This window comes from Drosophila serrata, unplaced genomic scaffold, assembly GCF_035046125.1.
Source record: "Drosophila serrata isolate PLE 108 unplaced genomic scaffold, ASM3504612v1 contig_162, whole genome shotgun sequence".
NCBI lineage: Eukaryota > Metazoa > Arthropoda > Insecta > Diptera > Drosophilidae > Drosophila > Drosophila serrata.
Genome location: NW_028257060.1, coordinates 79,239 through 98,132, shown reverse-complemented (window position 1 = coordinate 98,132; position 18,894 = coordinate 79,239). Strand labels below are relative to the sequence as shown.

Genomic DNA, 18,894 nt, shown 5'->3' with positions numbered 1-18,894 from the left:
ACAAGTAAGTATGCATGTTTGTTGTAATTAATTTAAAATATTATTACAAGAGCGCGCGCGAGCGCTAAACTAAAGAAGAAAGGAGAAACAGGAGCCGAGGTGGCAGTAGCAGTAAGGGCAGCAGGGGAAAAAGGATGCAGGGGGGGGGGGAGAAAGGAGGGGCACCTGAAAGGGGAGCACAGACAGTGACAAGGCAACGTTAAATAATTATAGCCCAAGCGAACTGCAAACAGCGAGCAAACAAACACACTCACACACACACACACAGACAACATGTGAAGTGAATGTGTGAGGGATGTGGCCAAATAACCGTATGCTTCCCACCGTAATGCATGGGTGTCTGTGTCCGGGAAACTAAAAAAAATCTCTAACCCCGAACTTTGTTTTTAATTGACGCGACAACAAGCAGGAACAGCAAATCAACAAGCAGCATTCCAAAAAGTGAAATAAAGGATAACAGGATACAGTGAAGGAGCGAGGGGTAAACTCGGCCAAAATACCGAAAAACAAAATTAAAAAGGGGCATCCCAAAGCGGAAAAAAAATACAGTAAGAAAGTAATAAACGTAAAGCTATTACAAAATCTGATAATGGTCTGAGGGCAATGGCAATAAGGCAGACAAATAAACGCATGCCGGCTAACACAAACACACACACAAACACATCAACAAGAGCACACGACAGGACATTAGAAGAGAGCAAAAGAGCGAGATAAAGCCCGAAGGAGAAAGAGGAACGAATGGAAAAATGGAACACAACACTAAACGAAAAGGTAATCAAGTAAAAATTGGGTTGGAGTCTCTTAGAACTGTAAAGATATGAAAATGTCTAAAGATTTGAAATCTTTCCTTCAGCAACTCAAATTAAGCAAAACATGTTATCAAGACCGTTAAAATAAAGTCATATATAACACTAAATAACAATTTGTAAGGCACTTACAATACTAAGGACATATAAAAAGGCTAATCATGAACTAAAGATAGAATAAGAATAAGTATCAACAACTAATAATTACTGCAATACATGCAAAGTAACCTGAGAAAATATAATAGAGTAGTAGAAATACAATTGATCTATTTAGTTGATACTATTACAATGAATACTTATTCTATGAAACAAAAAGATAATTATTTAAGAACTCTTTTTCGTGTGCTCAATAGTGCAATGTTCCTAAATAGTAACAATGTGCAGGGCGCCCATAAAACCCGTTACAATATGTCCTGCCACCGAAACAGCAGCAGTGGCAATGGCAGTGGCAACACCAGAACATGCAGCACAGCAGCAACATCGAAGGCACAGCGGCAACATCTACAGCAGTAGCAGCAGCAAAACAACAGCGCCAGGAGCAACATAAACATTGAGGCGCGCGTGCTGCGACGGTTGCCGCAATATTAATTTCACGAATGAACAACCCTTGAATAAGCATGCACTTCATGTACCGTTATTATGGCCCCACGACGTGAGAGAGCGTTCGTACATTCCATTTCTCTCCATTTCTCTCCAATTTCTCTCTTAAGAAGAGCGTCACGAAAACTGCCGAGAGCGACACTAACTTACTCTGAAAGCTTTTGTCCTTCGTCTAATTTCGTATTACTTCGTTTATTTAAGCCGAAGTCAGGCAGTTTGTGTGTGAGTGAGTGCGTGTGTGTGTGTGTTGGAGGCCAGTTGCTTTTTCATTGTGCATTTCCCAGAGGTGCATTTTTCTGAAAATCTAATTTGAGAGATTGAGATTGTTTGGTCTTTCAATGTTCGTGTTGCGACGCTTGCAATTTCTGGCCACCGCCAACAATAAGGGTCCTCGTCCTCGTCATCCTCCTCTTTCCCCAAACACACACACAAACATCTACATATATATGGCACACAAAAGTGTATGCGAGCGGCCATATATTTATGCAGCAGTGGCAGGATATTGGGGAGTTATGGTCTCGTCTCGGAAATACTCCAAGTCACAGTCACACGCTCACTTTAATTGGTCGAGTGCGTCGCAACGCTGCGGCAATTTCTGTTGAAAAATCTACATGGGAGATTTGCTAGCTGCAGCTGTAATGTCAGCAGCAGCAGCAGCAACAGAAACAGCAGCAGCAACAGCAGCAGCAGCATCTGCAACAGCAGCAACATCAGCCGGGGGGGGCAGCAACGGAATCCACATGGCAGCGACTTCAATCATTGCGCGCCACGCTCGCTGCGGTTTGACAAACATTTTTCACAGAATGTGCGAAGGCAACCGCCAGGCTCCACGGCAACCAAACTCCCTGTTTAATGGCACACAGTTAAAAAATTCCTGCTTTTTTAGGCTTGATGCTACCAAGAAGGTATTTAGTATAATTTCGAAGGAAATTTAGCAATTGTAGTAACTAAATAGAATGAATTTACAATAGTTTTTGAGTCTTAAAGAGATAAATTTAATATAATTAAAATGTCAGTTGGAAATTACTGCAGGGGTAACAAGTCCTTTTAGCTTATACTTTTCTCTCTGTGCACTCCGACCGAGATCTCGCTCCTTTGGCCTTTGCCCGTCCCTTACTTATTCGTGTATGTTTGATGAGTATGCGAGAGTTTTATGGCTGTATTGGGAATGAGCTGTGAGCAGGAGCCCGCCGCCATATCGGAAGTAAGGGTGAGGAGATAGGAGGAAGCCAGATCCTGAAATGAGGAGCAGGAGGAGGCCGAAGGATGTTCAGGATGAGCTGGCGTCAGGCTTTGGTTTTCGCTTTGGCTTCAGAGCTTGGCGCCTCTTTGCCGAGGCTGCCGTGAAGGAGGCTGATTGGGTTATGCTGTGATTTTAATTTTGAAATCATACGAATGCGAGTACTGCTGCAATGCAAAGCGATACGATACATGTGCGGATTTATTTATGCACATATCCACACATACAAAAAAAGGGAATAAAAATAAACGTATTTGTGTGCGAGCGTAAAACGATAAAGCGCCTTACAGGATTTTGCATCGGACGGCTGCTGTTCGCAATTTGATAAGCTACCTCTGGGCATTATTTTTACGACTTTTTTCCGGGCTCTCTTTCTCTCGCACACAGACACACACACACACAGCGTTTCGCCCTACGCCTGGAAATATGCAATAAAATATTCTGATTTTAAGCTGATGTGTAAATCAAACGAATCTTATTGTTTTCAATTTGTATACACTCCCATTTTCACCGGCCCACCGCTCTTTCCCCCAAACAAGTCCCACCGCCGGCTTAGAAGTTCACTCGATTGCGGAGAGTCGTCCTTCGACACTTGATCCCATAGAAATCGCAGACAGAAGAGCCATAATCATGTATCAATCGAATGTGGAATGAAGTTGAAGGTTACCGGTGATGGGAACCTACTCATACATTCGTACATCTTCTTAAAAGTCAGCCAGCCTTTATTAAGTATACGCACCGGTGAACAATTTAAACACTCATCCTGTAAAAGAGCCTTTCAATTCAATGCATTCAGTAATCAAGCGAATTTCATTTCGATTCTTTGCCTTTAAAGCGAGATTGAAATATATATTTCCACAATTGGGTTTTAGTTTTAAACATTTTGATTTAAAATTAAACCACTTGACGTATCCCAAACAAAATGTGAAGCTGTTTTTATTGTACTCGTAATTAAGTTTAGCGAATTTACATTAACAGACATTACCTACTAAGCTATACAAGATTCGGATAAAGCGTTTCAAAACATATGACTATGGTCATATGGATATGGTACAAACGATATATACGATACATACAACTAGAACTATCAACTATTAACTACTGCGGAAACGGAAACGGAAATGCTTTGCGCTGAAAGGTTAAGGAGTAGAAGTAGACATGCCCTAGAATAGAATAGAATTATTCAAGAGGTTACTGGTTCTATAAGAAGAGCTTGACGAAGGCAAAGAGCGCCCAGGCAGCTAACGAGTAGAAAATAAACAATGTCGTATAGTGCAGGACCTTCAATCTGAAAGAAAAATAAAGAAAATAATTAGTAAAGTTTCACAAAAACACAAAAATCTTAAATCTCACCTTTCGTATCGCTTGATGGACTCTGGAATATTGCTGGGATCATCCTTGACCACATACAGACGCAGTCCGTAGAGACTAACGCGGAACAGATTGGTCCAATCCAAATCCCGCATATCGAAGGCAAACAACCTCTTGTCCCGATCGTCTAGTTTTTCCGTGAGTTTTCTGACATTGTCGTTATCGAAACGGAACTCATTCGAACTAAAGTACTTCAGGACATTGCTTAGCTTGTGAATTTTTCGGTATATCTTCATCATTCTAAAAGATAAAGCATCTTCAGTTTTCATCGGAAACAAAAAGTGATCTTAAATCAAAACCCACCTCGGTTTCTTGCCAATGATCACCATAATGGCATCCATGACCAGGGCAGGCAGTGTGTGATAGAAGAAGCACAGGATGTGATATTGCCACATGTGTGGCACGATTGTGAAGCGCGGATACCAGATAGATTTGCGCATCGGGATGTCACAGCCGTACTCAAAGCCATCCTCCATGTATCGCCGCCAGCTAACCATATTCTCGGCATCCGGCACGTAATTATAAATCGGGGGAGTCTCGTATCTTTAAAATTATTTTAAATTTAAAATTAAATTGATATTATATTAGTGATATTGAAACTCACTTGTTCCGAGCTATATCCCAGGCACTGGCCAGCAATGCATTCACGCACATGTCCACTGGCACAATGTGCGCCTTGTTGTCCATGTCACCGGTGAAGACTCGCAGCACGCCGGAACCAATGCCCACGATTACGCCACAAGGGCCGTACATATTATCAATCCAACCAGTGACCGGTTCGCGGTAAGTGGTGATGACTGTAAGACAAAAAGATCTTAGAAATCTTCACTAACTCAGAAGTAAACGATCGAACTTACCAATTCCCGGTCTAAAAATGGTAACTGGCAGATTTTGTGCACTCTGCTGCACAACATTCTCGGCCAGGACTTTGGTAAAAGTATATGTATTGGGATAACCCTGGATAATGGTCGGCGTTAGGGTATTCAGGGTGTGCTCATCAAGGCATTCGCTCAGCTTGAAAGCATTCTCGCCGGTCATTGTGCCGCTGTAGAACTTCTCCTGGATGTGACGCATGTTGCAGTGAGCAAATGCCGTGGATACGTGTACGAGGGCCTAGAAAAATGTTCCATAAAATTAGAGATATTAACAAATCCTCAGATATATCAAACAAACCTTCAGGTTGACAATCTCTTTGGCCAGTTTAATGATCTCCTTGGTGCCATGAACATTGATGGCAATGGCCATTTTCAGTTTCTCATCAAAACGCACCGTGGCTGCACTGTGCAAGACAATGTTGACATTCTCCAGGATCGTCTCACGCTCATCCGCAGATATTCCCAATCCTGGCAAGGAGCAATCACCACTGATGATGGTAATCTGACAGCGATACTTGGGGTTGACCTGCTTCATCTTGCTAAAGACCTGTCCCGTGGAAGAATATTATTCAATCAGTAAAATTCAATTCAATTTGTTGACCAAAGTCCACTTACGGGATCATTAAACAGATCCTCAATGCGTGCAAAGGCATCCTTGCCCTTCTTGGTGCGTATCAGCAAATAGATTTGTCCCACCTCCGTGACGCGCAGCAATTTCTCAATGATAACTGGGGACAGCAAAGGACGACACGAGACGACGAGAGGACGAAACAGTAGGAGGATAGGTTGTGTAAATAAAGTGGACGCCATTCCAGTCACGTACTGGAAGTCGAGTGGAGAACTTACTTTTGCCAAAGAATCCTGTGCCGCCAGTGAGGAAGACGCCCTTGTCCTTGTAGAACATTTGCATGGGCGACTCGTCTGCGGGGAAGAGATCAATGCAAACAGTCATTAAACAATTAGCCAATTTGATCCGCATCATTGGGGGCTCAGTTTCCCAAGTCCCAGTGCCCTCCGCCCCCCCGCTCGATGTGTGTTCGGTTCGGTTTGTTTGCCGGCAACTTGAAGCGCCGCCACGAATTTAAATGCGCATCAAAAGCCACTTGAATGGCGCATAATTCACGCCACACACACACAGATACGTTTCACGTATACTTGGACAGAACCAGATCCAGGGGCACCCACACAGTTGCATATTTGGTGGGTCATGGGGCTACCGCCTGCATCTGCTGCTCCCGCGTGCATTTTTGCCCAAAGTGCCAAAACGGCAACAACACTTGACGTTTCAACACGCCGCCTGCCAATGGTTACTGGTTATCCCCCTCTAAAAACCCCCCTTTGGGGGGTGGTTTCCCTTTTACTACCCCCCTTTGTGGGCCATCCATCTCTGCCCACATTGTTGTTTGCGGCATCGGTTGCCCCTGCCTGCCACTTGCTGGGCCACTCATAAATATTTGCAAGTTAGCAGCTCGTCGAGCCATTCATCTATTGTCTAAAACGCACACACACCTGCCGGCATACACACACACACACAGTGGCACACGCACAGTTGCATATGCTACACGTGTATCCATTTACACTGGCAAACTATGGGGGGTTTAAAGTAACATTTTGTATTCTTTTTTTGTAAAGTTATGAAACAATATAGAACTCACTTTAATTTGCTTGAAAATTAAAGAGATCTTTGGGTTTGAAATATTCGTTCACTTTGTTTAAAAACAACTTCTATTTGATGAATTTTGTATGTCTAATTTAATATTCAATCTAAGGACATTTAAAAATATTGTAAAATTTAAATATTTAGTATTCCACTTAGATCTACAATACTCTATGTCCAACTGCAACCTCAAAATGTATTTAATAAAACCTATATTATTAAACAAAGTATACAAAAAATATATACATATATTGATAAAAACACATTTCCATTAGATTGTTTTTTTTCTGTACCTCAAACCTCAAAACTAAATAATGGTTAGCAGCCAAAAATGTATTCTCTGAAATATTTAAAATCAATTGTCACCAACATAACCAGCATTAACCGGCATTAATTAAACATTGTGGCTTGTCTGTACATTAAAAATAAATAGAAAGAGCGTTGGTGGAAAATAAACGAAATGTTTAAAATTTCATAAAAAAACCATAGATTATTTGGGCAGCAAATTGATTTAATTAAATATATAAATTGAGAATAAGCATGTAGTTATAGCTTCTGTCTGTTGAATCACTTCTAGTTAATTCTTCTTTATTTTCACTGTCCAACTGAAGCACTTTTTCTTCAGTGCAAGATCCCTAACACATTCCTCAATTGAATGGCATCTCATCTTGAGACGACCTGGTTCAACTTCGCCTTTGCCTTTGCCTTTGCCTTCGACTCGAGCTGCCTAATTGCCAATCGTCGACGTAAATCACTGTCAGTTGTGGGGGACAGGGACCGCTCCCAGACCGATATGCAGCCAGCCAGACAGCAGTGCACAATTGCCACTTGATAATTGCATAATAAATGCAACATTGTCGAGGAGGATGTGCCGCCGGCCCTTCATCGCCCCCCAGGATACCACCTCACCCCGTTTCCCGTTGCTGCCGGCTCAAGCATAACAAACACATTCATTCAAATACGACTTGACACCTATAGCTGACACCAACAACAGCTCCTGTCCAATGGCAAGCCACCGCTATGCCGTCATCTCCGCCCATTACAGCTCCCTCCTCAGTCACCTTCTCCTCGCTCCTCCTCCTCCTGTTTGGAGCAAATTCCTGGCTCGAGGCCGCACTCAACCACAAGCACTTGGCTTGGCTCACTCAAATGTTTTGTTTACCTATGCTAATTGGCTTAAATGCAACTCAAGCGCACTTCGTATCGCGCCCAGTGGAAAACTGACAAGAAAGGAAGGTTAGCTTTGGAGATCTAAACTTGGGATACCCTTGCCGGTCATTTATTTCTAGAAAATAAATGTTTATATACTAATTAAACAGGATTTCAAGTAGCTTCAAAAATGTTAGGAAGGTATGATCTATACTTATTTAATTTTGTATCTTAATAGTAGGTTTAACTAACATCTATGGGGCTATTTATCAATAAAAGGTTTTATCATAAATTGCAGTACATTAGAAAAATCTATAATAATCCTTTTAAGCCTAACAACTTTTAATGAAAATCTTGTTAAACTTAGAAAAATCATTACAGTGATTCTTTCCTATAAACTTTTAAATCAAATATCAAAGCTCTCTGTAAGGGTATCCAAAATTTGCCACCACGCATCTCTCTCTCTTCCCCCTCCTTTCCCTTCTCCTGTTTTGGGAAATCGACTAGGAAAAACCCCCGAAAGACTCCACTCTGGCGGGAAAGCCGTCGTCATTGTTCGGTGCCGCGGCAAAATCGAGCCTCACTTGGAGTGACTCGAGTGGGAGTGGAGTGTGGCGTTTAAAGCTCTTCGAGCGCTTTGGGGCATTTGTTCAACGCTAACTCCGGCTCCAGCTCCAGCTATGGCACCACCAGCAGCAGCACCCAGCATCAGTATCAGCCACACCAACAGCCAAATCCCCGCCAGAATGGCCAACAACAGCAGCGCCACTTTGAGTGAATTGTCAACAATTGTTGTTGGCTCTTTGGATTTTGCGGGCGGCAGACAAAAGACAAAAGTCTGTCACATAATTTGTCAATTTCAACAAATTTTTGTTTTCAACCCCGCTCTTCCCTACCCCCCTCCGGGCAACCCCGCTAATGTAATATTTCACGTAAATGCCTTTTATTTTTCCTGGCTTGTGGCTGGGGATTTGCGTGGCTCTGTTTCTCATTTTTTTGTGTTTTATTTTATATTTTTTTGGTGTAACTGGTCACTCACCCTTCACGTCATTTATGAGCTGACAATGATCTTCCAGCGATTTCATTCCATTCATGATGTTCATTATTTTGGGATCATCCATCTTAGCCAGGTAAATATTTCCTAATTATCTGCGGGTAGAGAGAGAGAGTACAGAAAAATGCGGAATAAATTAGTGAAAACAGGAAATTCAGGTAACATAAAGCAGAGAATGTAAATAATGATTCATAAATGGTATATAAAAATATAAAGAGTAGGAATATATTTAAGAGAACTCTTTGTTTTCAAAGCATTTCACAATATCCTTATCCCAGATGGTCTCAGATTACTTCATAGTATTCATACCCTTTTAAGTTTGTGAATTAATCAGGCCTTGATCCGCTTATCAGCTAAAATTTATAGTGACGCGAATTCCAATTGCATTCCCTTTCGGCTAAAAAAGATAATCCCCTAATTGAATATCTGGACTCAACCCATTTGCACCGAAAGTTTTTGGGAAATTATTCCTTTAATTCGAGCTAGATGAATGGGAAGCGAAAACCATAAAGCCAATTACAAGAGCCCCAAAGCGGTAACCATGCGACTGTTTCTTGGCTACTAAAAATCAAATATATACGTAAGTATATTTCGCTCCAGTAAAGCTCGAAATTTAATTAAAACTTTGCTCCTTGCTGGCAGGCCAGAACTGGTGGGAGCCACAGCAAGGCGACGGGAAAGTGGGAGAAAGTCGACCGGAGCAAAGCGCGTCACTGAAATTTCTAATGAAGTGCCAGACGCACCTGTTGACATAGCCGAAAAACAAGAAGGCTAAAGGCGGCTAGATATGAAACCGAAACCCAAATGAGAGTCAAACTTAAATAAAATTTAATAAAATTCAAATTACGCAGAGGCAAATGCATCTCTGCTGCTGAGGTGAATGAAACTATGCAAAAGTTGCGATAACAAATGCGTTACAGAATTTTGAACTCGTTTCGTTTTTGGCAACATAAACACCGAATTTAAGCTAATTTCAAACTGGACTCACAGTTGAAATGAACTCGTTTTCAAAGGTGTAAACTGTGCAACCTGTTACCCCAACTCATAAATTTCATTTCGATTCGGACTTTAGCCATTCGATGACGACTGGTGATAATTGCACGCTGGTCACCAGGAATTAAACAATGGTACTGGCCAATTGATTTAAGTTCCCGGCGAGAACCAATAGTGATAATTCGAACGCAATCAAAGCTCAGCGGGTGCAGTTACACAGGGAAATACTCGAATCTCGGCCAACAAAGGGTTGAATATATCATGAAATTCCAGGGGGGATGTAAGTACAGTGTGTTTCATATCGAAATGCCAGTCTACTATGTACTTACAAACAGGTATTTAAGGTCAAGGAATCTGTGCCTGTAATTACAATTAACTCGTGTTGGTAGCGCCCTTTTTATCGGAACATTAGCAGGCGTAAATAACTTTTAGTCAATTAACTAAGTAAATGGGGGAGTGCTGGTGATCATTAAATGAAAGTATAGGGCAATATAGCGTATGAAAAAGCACCAGTCATTAGAATAATTAGCAACATTGTTTTGCTAATGCTTAGACCTGCGGTCAAAGTGAGATAATGTTTATGTTACTTCATATTTCATTATCATATTATACTTCTCTTAAGCAATAACAATTCCCCAATAATAAGACAAATTTCAATTTCCTTAAAAGAATATCGCTCGTATTGCATTGCCACGATTGCTGAAATCAATAAAGAAATTATCTCATTAAATAATATTGTCTTAATTAATCGCATAACGCTCCATTGCAAGTCCATTTAATGAATACGATTAAGCCAAATTAAATATGCCAGGCAGCAGCAGCCTTACACTGATGACGCGCAGTGTCTGCTTGTAAACGGATGCGGACCAACAATGGGAAGGCAACAAACAAAGGAAGCCGCAGGGAGGTCTGAAAGCTGAGAAGACAAAGAGAGAGAGACAGCTCAGATGCCATATGAAAATGCAAAATTAAATAATTTCGTGCAAGCCAAAGTCTCGCTCAATTAACCCATATTTGCCATATATTTGCGAATGGAAACCGAGCACCTATAGTCACCTCGTTACCCAGTGCACTGCACTCCAATCCACACTTCCAATCCCGATCCCCTCCAGCTGCTTTTGCGGCTGTGGCGTGTTGCATTTCACACCAATTGGGAAGCTTTTACACCACTCGCGCTTGGCTCGGCGCTCACTCAGTCGGATGAGTGACGAAAGCAGCGCAGTGCAATCCAATGACAGACGGCACGGCAGGCGGAGGAGGAGGAGGAGGAGGTTGAGGTGGTTTTCAGGGGTCGGGAAACGGGTACAGGGACACTTAGTTAGTCGGGCAGCTAGCCAAGCTTCATCCAACCGAGTGAACTGGACTGGGAGGCCGGAGTCCAAAAGCCGGCTAACTGGCAGTGTCGGCCAAAAAGCCACTGCAGCTGATTGCACCACGTCGACGACCACAGCGCCACCGATGGCAACGAGGAGTGGAGCCCATCTATCCATCCAACCATCCATCTATCCATTCAGTTCCCATTCCCTCCTCCAGCAGCGAGGTGAGTAGTACGCACTGAATGAACCTCTGTCCAGGAGGGGGGAAGAGCGTAGTCCGACTTTGTAGACGAATTTATACATTGTTTAAGTATCAGCCGCAGATACTGTTGCCCACCGTGCCTTTCCCCGCTGTCCACTCGATTGCCGACACCAAAACTCCATCGTCAATGCACATCGAAGCGCAGCTAATTGAAACAGTGCGGCACAGTGGGCCCAAACCAGGGAAACCTTGATCAAAAATGTCAGCAAAGGGAAATAGAGTTTTTAGGCTTTAGGAGGTTAGTTAAGAGAAAGATGGATATATGATCTTTATTTTAGATGCTCATAGGTTCAGCTTACTCAAACTCATAGTCATATAATCAAATTGTTTAAAAAATGCCAAGTCTACAACTTAAAAAACGTTTGCTTTACACTATTTGTTAACATATATTTATCAGTTTTGTAACTGGATTTAATTATGTTGATTTTAAGCAATTTTCCAGGTATTCCAGTTATTTATACATTTACATTTTGAAGAATTTTAGCCCATTTATAAAAAATTCCACTGTGGAACTTGGCCTGATGTTGCCACTTTCGGTACTTCTTTTACTTTTCGAGCTTGTTTGCGTGCGGTGCACCAGACTGGTGCTGCTGCTGCTAGTGCAACTGCAGCAACAACTACAGAAAACTTTTCAGGGAAACACAATGGGCTGAAAAACAAAAGTATGAACCACAACAATAACAAACTGGACTGAACCAGGGGGCAGTTGTTTGGGGCAGGAACACAGGAGCTCTGTTAGTTAGCAATGCAACAGCAACGCAGCGGCGGCAACAATGAGAATAACGCGAGCAACAGCAACAAAAAATCAACGCCAGGACCACTTCGCATATTCGCCTGGAATCCTGCGAATCGAAATTTTATACCATCAGCAGCAGCAGCATTTTGCCTTTTTCCACCCCCCATTTATCCTTTGCCGCCCATTTCCCTCTCGTCGAACACTTTTGACGAGGCTCATTCGCTTTGAATTTTATTTAATGCTTTTGTAATAAAGTGTAAAATGGTGGAAAAGTGCAAACAACGGCCACAAGAGCGAGAAATGCAAAGAGGGCCGAGGAAGGCGTTGCATAATATCAGCAACATCATCATCATCATCAGCAAAGAGGGCAGCCTCGTTACCAAGGAGCAGGACCTCATCCTCATCCTCCGCTGTCGTGGGCGGAATAAGTAAGAGCTGCGGCCAACACCAGTGGCCACATTAAAAGAAGAAGAAATAATTAACAGCAACAGTTTGAAAGTCCATAAAATGGAAATGGTCGAGCATTGCCATCGCCATCGCCATCGCCGTAGCCGTGTTGAGTCCACCACCATCTCCAGCTTCAGATACAGTGCCACCCGTCCGCATCCACGTCCGCTGTTGCCTCATTGGCATCACCATTAACAGTGGTGCAGACGCCATCGCCGTCGCCATCGCCACCGCTAACGCCACGACCACCGCATGTGCCATACAACTTCCGACTTCCGTTGGCTTTGCCTGCTGTCTGAAAAGGAGGGTCTGTGACTGGGTCCCGGACTTTAATACTATATATACGACTATATACATAGTACTCTCACTCTGGTGCATCGCACTTGTTTGCCATACCCTTTTTGGCTAAGTGGCCATGACAGAGCAATCGATTCGGTTGCATCTCTGCATATTTACTGTCTAATCCGTGACAATGCAAATAACTTTGAAGTGCAATGGGAAATTTTTCAATTGATTTTCCATTCACTCACTAATTACTCTGACCGCAGATAATCTCAATTATCAAGTTTAATTAAATTGTATTGTGTTTCAGAGGGTGAAGTGATGGTTTGTTTCCGCTATAGTAATTTGTAAACCAAACTTTCTCTTTGTAAAATAAGTAATAGACATTAAATGCTAGCAAGTCCTTGTGAGATATTTGATTTAAGTAAATTATTGAATTTCCATACAGGGTATTCTATGTTCGTTACCATCAACTATCTCTGGTTTTCCGATTTATATTCTTTGCTATTTGTTAATGCCGTTGTTGCTGTGCGTCGATTGTTGTTGGTGTTGTCACCGGGTTGACACACAAGCAAAGAGTCTCTGCAAAAATTGTTCGTTAAATCTATTAAAAGATAATTACGTGAAGACAAATGGACGGGCAACGGGAGCCAGACCAGGAGCAGGAGCAGGAGTAGGAGCGGAGTGGAGCATGGGGTGTCCGGGTATCTTTTGTGCCGACACTGGCATCCTATCCAGTGGCCGTGCTCCGGTGTCCGTATCCGTGACCGTGTCTGTGTACGTATAGTTTGTTCGCATCCATAACCATGCTCGGCTCCTGCTCCTGCTCCTGCTGCTGCTCCTGTTGCTGCTCCTGCGTCTGTGGTGGCCGCCATTCATCCGTACATACATATGTACGATATTATTATTCGAGTTCGTTGATACGATAACGCTAATGGATATGGATATTGATTATAGTTTTTATGTCGCTTATGCATCGTTGCTGTTGTGGGCTACTCCTCGCCCCGTCTCGCATTCTGTGGTGCTCCTTCCGGTTGGCATTTCCCCCCCTGACAGGCTCTCCGGTCTCCCAGGCCACTCAAAGCGAGCTCGCTGGTGTGGTAATGATAATTTTGATTATATTGATGCGTCATTTTATGAGCCGCAATGGTATTGAAATTGAGTGGTCTGTGACAGTGTCTAGTTTATGGCATCCATAATAGCATCCCAATCCCAATTAACAGCTGCTCGACCGAATCTCCGGACGTTCTCTAATGAAAGGAGAGCCTTCTTTCGCAGCCAATTAAGCGGGGATTAGGGGCCACTCCTCCATCTCCATCTCCGACCTCTGGTTGCCCAGACACTTAGTGGGTCGGCGTTGGTAATAATCGCAGTCGATGGGAACTGCGAACTTTAGCTATTGTTGGCGAAAAGTCTTAACGACTTTATCCAGCGTCCGACACCGACTTTAGCACCGCTCAATGCAAACTGCAGGTTCTTGACACTCCCCCAGAGTGGAACTGGGAAATGCTAATTACACGTATCTTCAGATACGTGTGCAAACTCGCAATATCCAATTACGGAATCTTACACGAGTGACAAACATTTGTGGCAATTAAATTAATGAAACTTTGCCCGTCTACGTGTCGCCGATCTTTTTGCTGATTTCTATATATATATATACTATAGATGTGTGTTATTCAGGTGTTATCAGTCGGTATCTTTCCGCCTGAAGGAGCTGCGCATGCGTCACAATATCGTAACAAAGAATCCCTTCCCATACCCCCCAAAATATTCAAATCCCCCTTCTGCCCGTAAATCGGAGAGCAACCAAAAGCCAGCCGCCACACCTGAGCTGCCAATTCAAGCGTTTAACCAAATAGTTTCGGTTATGGCTCTGCGGCTGGCCAAAACGTTTATGTATTGGCCAGTCAAATATTGCCCAGCAATTGCCTCATATTCGCATTTTCGCTTGGCCACAGCAGCAATCAAAGCCAAATTGAATAGGCAAATTACCAATCTTCATCCACCCGCCCGATGATAGCATGAAGAAGAGCTTTTGCTGAAAATGTACTCAACCCAATGGGGCTTTAAATGCAGAGCATGACCCTTATGGGGTAATCCGAAAATGTTTTATAACCCAATAAAATATGGTTCATTTTACCTTATTTGTGTTACTGATTCATGAAGTAATTTTTAGAGAAATTTAATAAATGATTTTCTGATAGTTGTTTGGATTCAAATTGAATAATTTATAATCAAAATTCAACTGAATTAATCAATCCAATTTAAGACATTAAAAGCCATTGTAACAGTCAATCAAAACTACGAGTAAATGTCATGTTTCATAAATATTTCCATAGATATCACAATAAATAACATCATATTTAATCAGGTAATTAATAAAATAATTAAACATTAATTGCTGGCAAACCTAACAAGTTTGTAAATCAGATCAATAAATAACTTTAAACATTTTTTTGTAGGTATTTAAAAAGCAAACAAAAGACGTCAAACTGATCCTCTAATCCCCGACCATAACTGACGAATATCCCTTTGGGCCTGCATTTTATAAATTGAATTCTCATTAATTAGGCATTCATTCTTTTCCATTGTGATTTATTTTAATTTGATTGTTTTCATTACTTAAATAATGAATATATAAGGATAATTTCAATTTTCCATTTAATGAACAAAAGAATATAACGCACTATGAACAATTTCTAAATCAATTTCAATTGTTTGTTACACCATTATTACACCTGTTTATTTATGGCCGGGTTTTTTGAAAATTATGGGAAAAACGTACAAAACCATACATACAACGTGCATATATAAGCGCACACATTTACAAATTGTAATTACATAATTCGCTCATTATCAATGACAACAACAATTACAGCAACACGACATTACAAAATCGGCATAAAAACAAAACAAAAAAAAATCGAAATAAATGCAGAAGAAGACGAACAAAAAAATAACGTAAATAAATTAAATGCGCTCCGCTATAATTTTTATTAATTAATCGCTTTATTTTGTTGTATTTTTTCGCTGCCATAATCGGGGAAATCACGCCAAAAATCAATGCAACAACAATCGGTGGCATGTAATGTACAAGCAGCAACAAAAAATATTATTACCTATACAAAAACAAATTTATGCGCTAATAAATAAGCAAACATTTAAATCGTTTTCAATTGCTATCTCCATCTCCCTCGCTCTGCCCCAATTTGTGTAATTTATAATTGAATATAATTTGAAATTTTTGTTTGGCGCTTACATATAAATAAAGTATGATATTTTCCAATTAAATTACAACAAAAGCCATGAAAAACTTGAAGCTTACAAACGTTTTAAATAAGAGGCAAAGGGGATAAGTTTATGTTTAATCAGGGTTTTAGAACAAGAAGTGACCTGCATTAAAGAGAATTAGAGATAGAGATTTGTATTTATGATTTCCTAAATTAATTTCCTATACTTATATATATATAGGTATTAGTATAAAAGACTTGTGATTTTCTCCTCAAATTAAGTAAAAATAAAAAGCTGAATAGCAATCGATTGCAATTTTTATTAACTCTTTAACAAAAAGTACTTTTTTTTGTGTTAAATTTAAAACAATTCCATTAATTTATGTTTCTTTATTGAGATGGAAATAGATTCCTTTATTTTGGCTAACAAATATTTATTTAAATTAAAGTGAAATCGTCACTGTAATATGCCCAAAATTTCTTCAAGCTCAGCGGGCGTGGTGTGAGAAGTCATAATGGAAATTCTTTGGCAAATTGAAATTGCAGCCACTTGAGCCAGAAGTGGCAGTGGAACGGAACTAAAGTGAGGGGGGCGTGGCCCACTCAGGCTGAAGAGAGGGGGGCTAGAGACCCACTTCGAGGAGGTTGCGGAGCCGGGGTAAACGGTTAAGAAATCACGTCATAAACGCGCCAAGCACGAATTATTTACAAAGCACGCGAAAGCCTAAAAGAAGGCCCACACCCCAATAAAATAACAATAAACTATGGCCCAAAGAGAGCGAGAAAGAGATGGAATGGGTTGGGTGGTGGGTTAACTTCTGGGTGGCTCTCGGATGGTCATAAAAACAAAACAACAAAAGCTATGGGGCACAACAAGCCGCAGTGGCATAAACAATTGTGTTACAAATACGACTACAAATGCATAAAGCAAAGGAATCCAGCCAGCAACAAATGTCGTCTCTTATAGACGATTATTTATTGTTAACGATTTATATTTGTTGTTTGTGCTGCTGCTGCCGCTGCTGCTGCTGCCGGAAAAGCTCGCATTTCCAAGCTGCGTCCCCTCGTACGTGCAAATGTGTGAGTCCCTGCCCCAGATTGCAAGCTCCATGCTTCGTGCTCCATGCTCCATGCTCCATGCTCCATGATCCGCCCTCTCCGGTGCCGCTTACTCCGTTTTGGCCTCAGCGATTGAGCCTGATTGCCGGCTCAAGTGTCGGTCGCGTCACACGGGGCGTATGCGTGTCGGATTTGTGGGCCCAAGTGGAAATGGTGGCCCCTGGGCGGCAATGGGTGTGGCAGTGGCATCTTAGAGCTGAGCACTTGGCCCTGCCAAACAAGGCAATAATTTTGTTTTTATATTTATGACCAAAAGAAAGAGCATGATGCTTTGATTTGGTGATTGCCAAAAAATATATCTATGTTGGGAAGCAATCATTCATTATCATTTTTATAGATTTCCGTTTAAGTAATTTAGTTTCCCAATTAATGGATTCTATCTGAAATTCATAAATAACAGCATAAGGAAAGTCTCCTTATACTCTGTGCATCACTGGCTATGAATGCTTGGCCCATCAGTGGCAAGTGTTACATTTCGGCTTTCCCACTTTCCCGCTTTCCTGCTTTCCCACGCGACGCGGCAACATTCTTCTTCGTCAAGTGCGCGGCATGTTTGACAGCAATGAGTGCTTAACACGTACGAGAAGGGCCTTTGTTCGATACCCACTGATGATGCTGTTCCTGAAGCTGTGGCTGTGGCATTGTTGCTCATTTGCCACTTTATCTTGGCATTGTGCATGTTATTTACTGTTGTCCCACCAGCTTCCTTCGATTCAATACGCCCTCAACTGATGTTGCCTCTTTGTGCATCAAGCTGTGCACTTCAAGAAACTTTTTAAAGCTTCAAATGTAATCCAAAAGCTAATACATAGAACCAAAAATTAATTTATAAGTCATAATATAGTATCTTTAAGGGTAATAATAGTAGTAATAGATTTATCTTTTCTAAAATATTTTCTTGTAATATTATAATCTTTTTTTGCTGCGTATCTCGCGAGTATCTTCAGACTGTCAAAGTATCTGTATCTAGAGACGAAGCTTCAGCTTCAGCTGTGGCCGTTGTATTCTGTATCTCTGTGCGTGCACATTGTTTTCTGTGTGACAAATTTTTGTAGGAAATCATTTGCTATGCTCTGTTAAACGATGACTTCTTTCTCCGTTTGTGTGACGCCCAATTCATTGAGTCTACCAGCCTAAGGGGTTTAGTTACCCCAATACCGAACCCAAAGACCGAACCCAACTATCTCAGCCTTGGACCAGAATAAACCAATTTGGGCAAACAAGATGGAACACAAGACCAAGACGAAGATGGAGGACGAATGACGTAGGACGAAGACAATAACCGACCCACTGACCCACACAAAGTAGCACAAAGATGTTTTACGAGTTGTTGTTCTCGTTGTTGTTACAATTTGTTCATTACTTTTTATCACTTGTAGATGGTGCACTGCAAAGAAAACCAGAAAATCGGAATGATTCAAAAAGAAATTCTTTTAAAATTGATGAGAAGACAATATGCGCTAATGAATGGTGAGTTCAAAGAACTTTAATTTATCTTTTTAAGAATTTACTGAAGCATTTAATTACTTATTAAGCTTGAAAGCTAATTTTAAACCATTTTAGTTACTTGTAGATTTAAAGATAAGAAGCAAAAGCAGTGTTAAGTTCAATTTATCAACATATTTTATTAAATATATGCATATTTTAGCCCCATTTTTTGTAACCGTGTCATAGCATAAAGGAATTCACTGATAGTGACCTTTTGCCCTGCCAAAACAAAATTGTTGCCCCTTTTTCGGACAGTTTTCGAGATT

The 18,894-nt window shown here is 41.3% G+C and overlaps 1 protein-coding gene across 2 annotated transcripts in view; it reads right to left on the bottom strand.

The window, feature by feature from the left end:
* Positions 1–3,555: 3,555 nt before the first annotated feature.
* wat (waterproof) overlaps positions 3,556–18,894 on the bottom strand; it is a 31,043-nt gene continuing 15,704 nt past the window's right edge. The window contains exons 2-10 of one of the 2 annotated variants that reach the window (XM_020944199.2): positions 8,738–8,847; positions 5,739–5,813; positions 5,508–5,620; positions 5,191–5,439; positions 4,875–5,130; positions 4,622–4,814; positions 4,321–4,560; positions 4,000–4,257; positions 3,556–3,934 (exon numbers count right to left, since the gene is read on the bottom strand). In XM_020944199.2, coding sequence (XP_020799858.2) covers positions 3,847–3,934; positions 4,000–4,257; positions 4,321–4,560; positions 4,622–4,814; positions 4,875–5,130; positions 5,191–5,439; positions 5,508–5,620; positions 5,739–5,813; positions 8,738–8,819 — 1,554 coding nt within the window. In that variant the 5' untranslated portion in view covers positions 8,820–8,847 and the 3' untranslated portion in view covers positions 3,556–3,846. The other variant, XM_086826725.1, reaches the window with a different exon arrangement.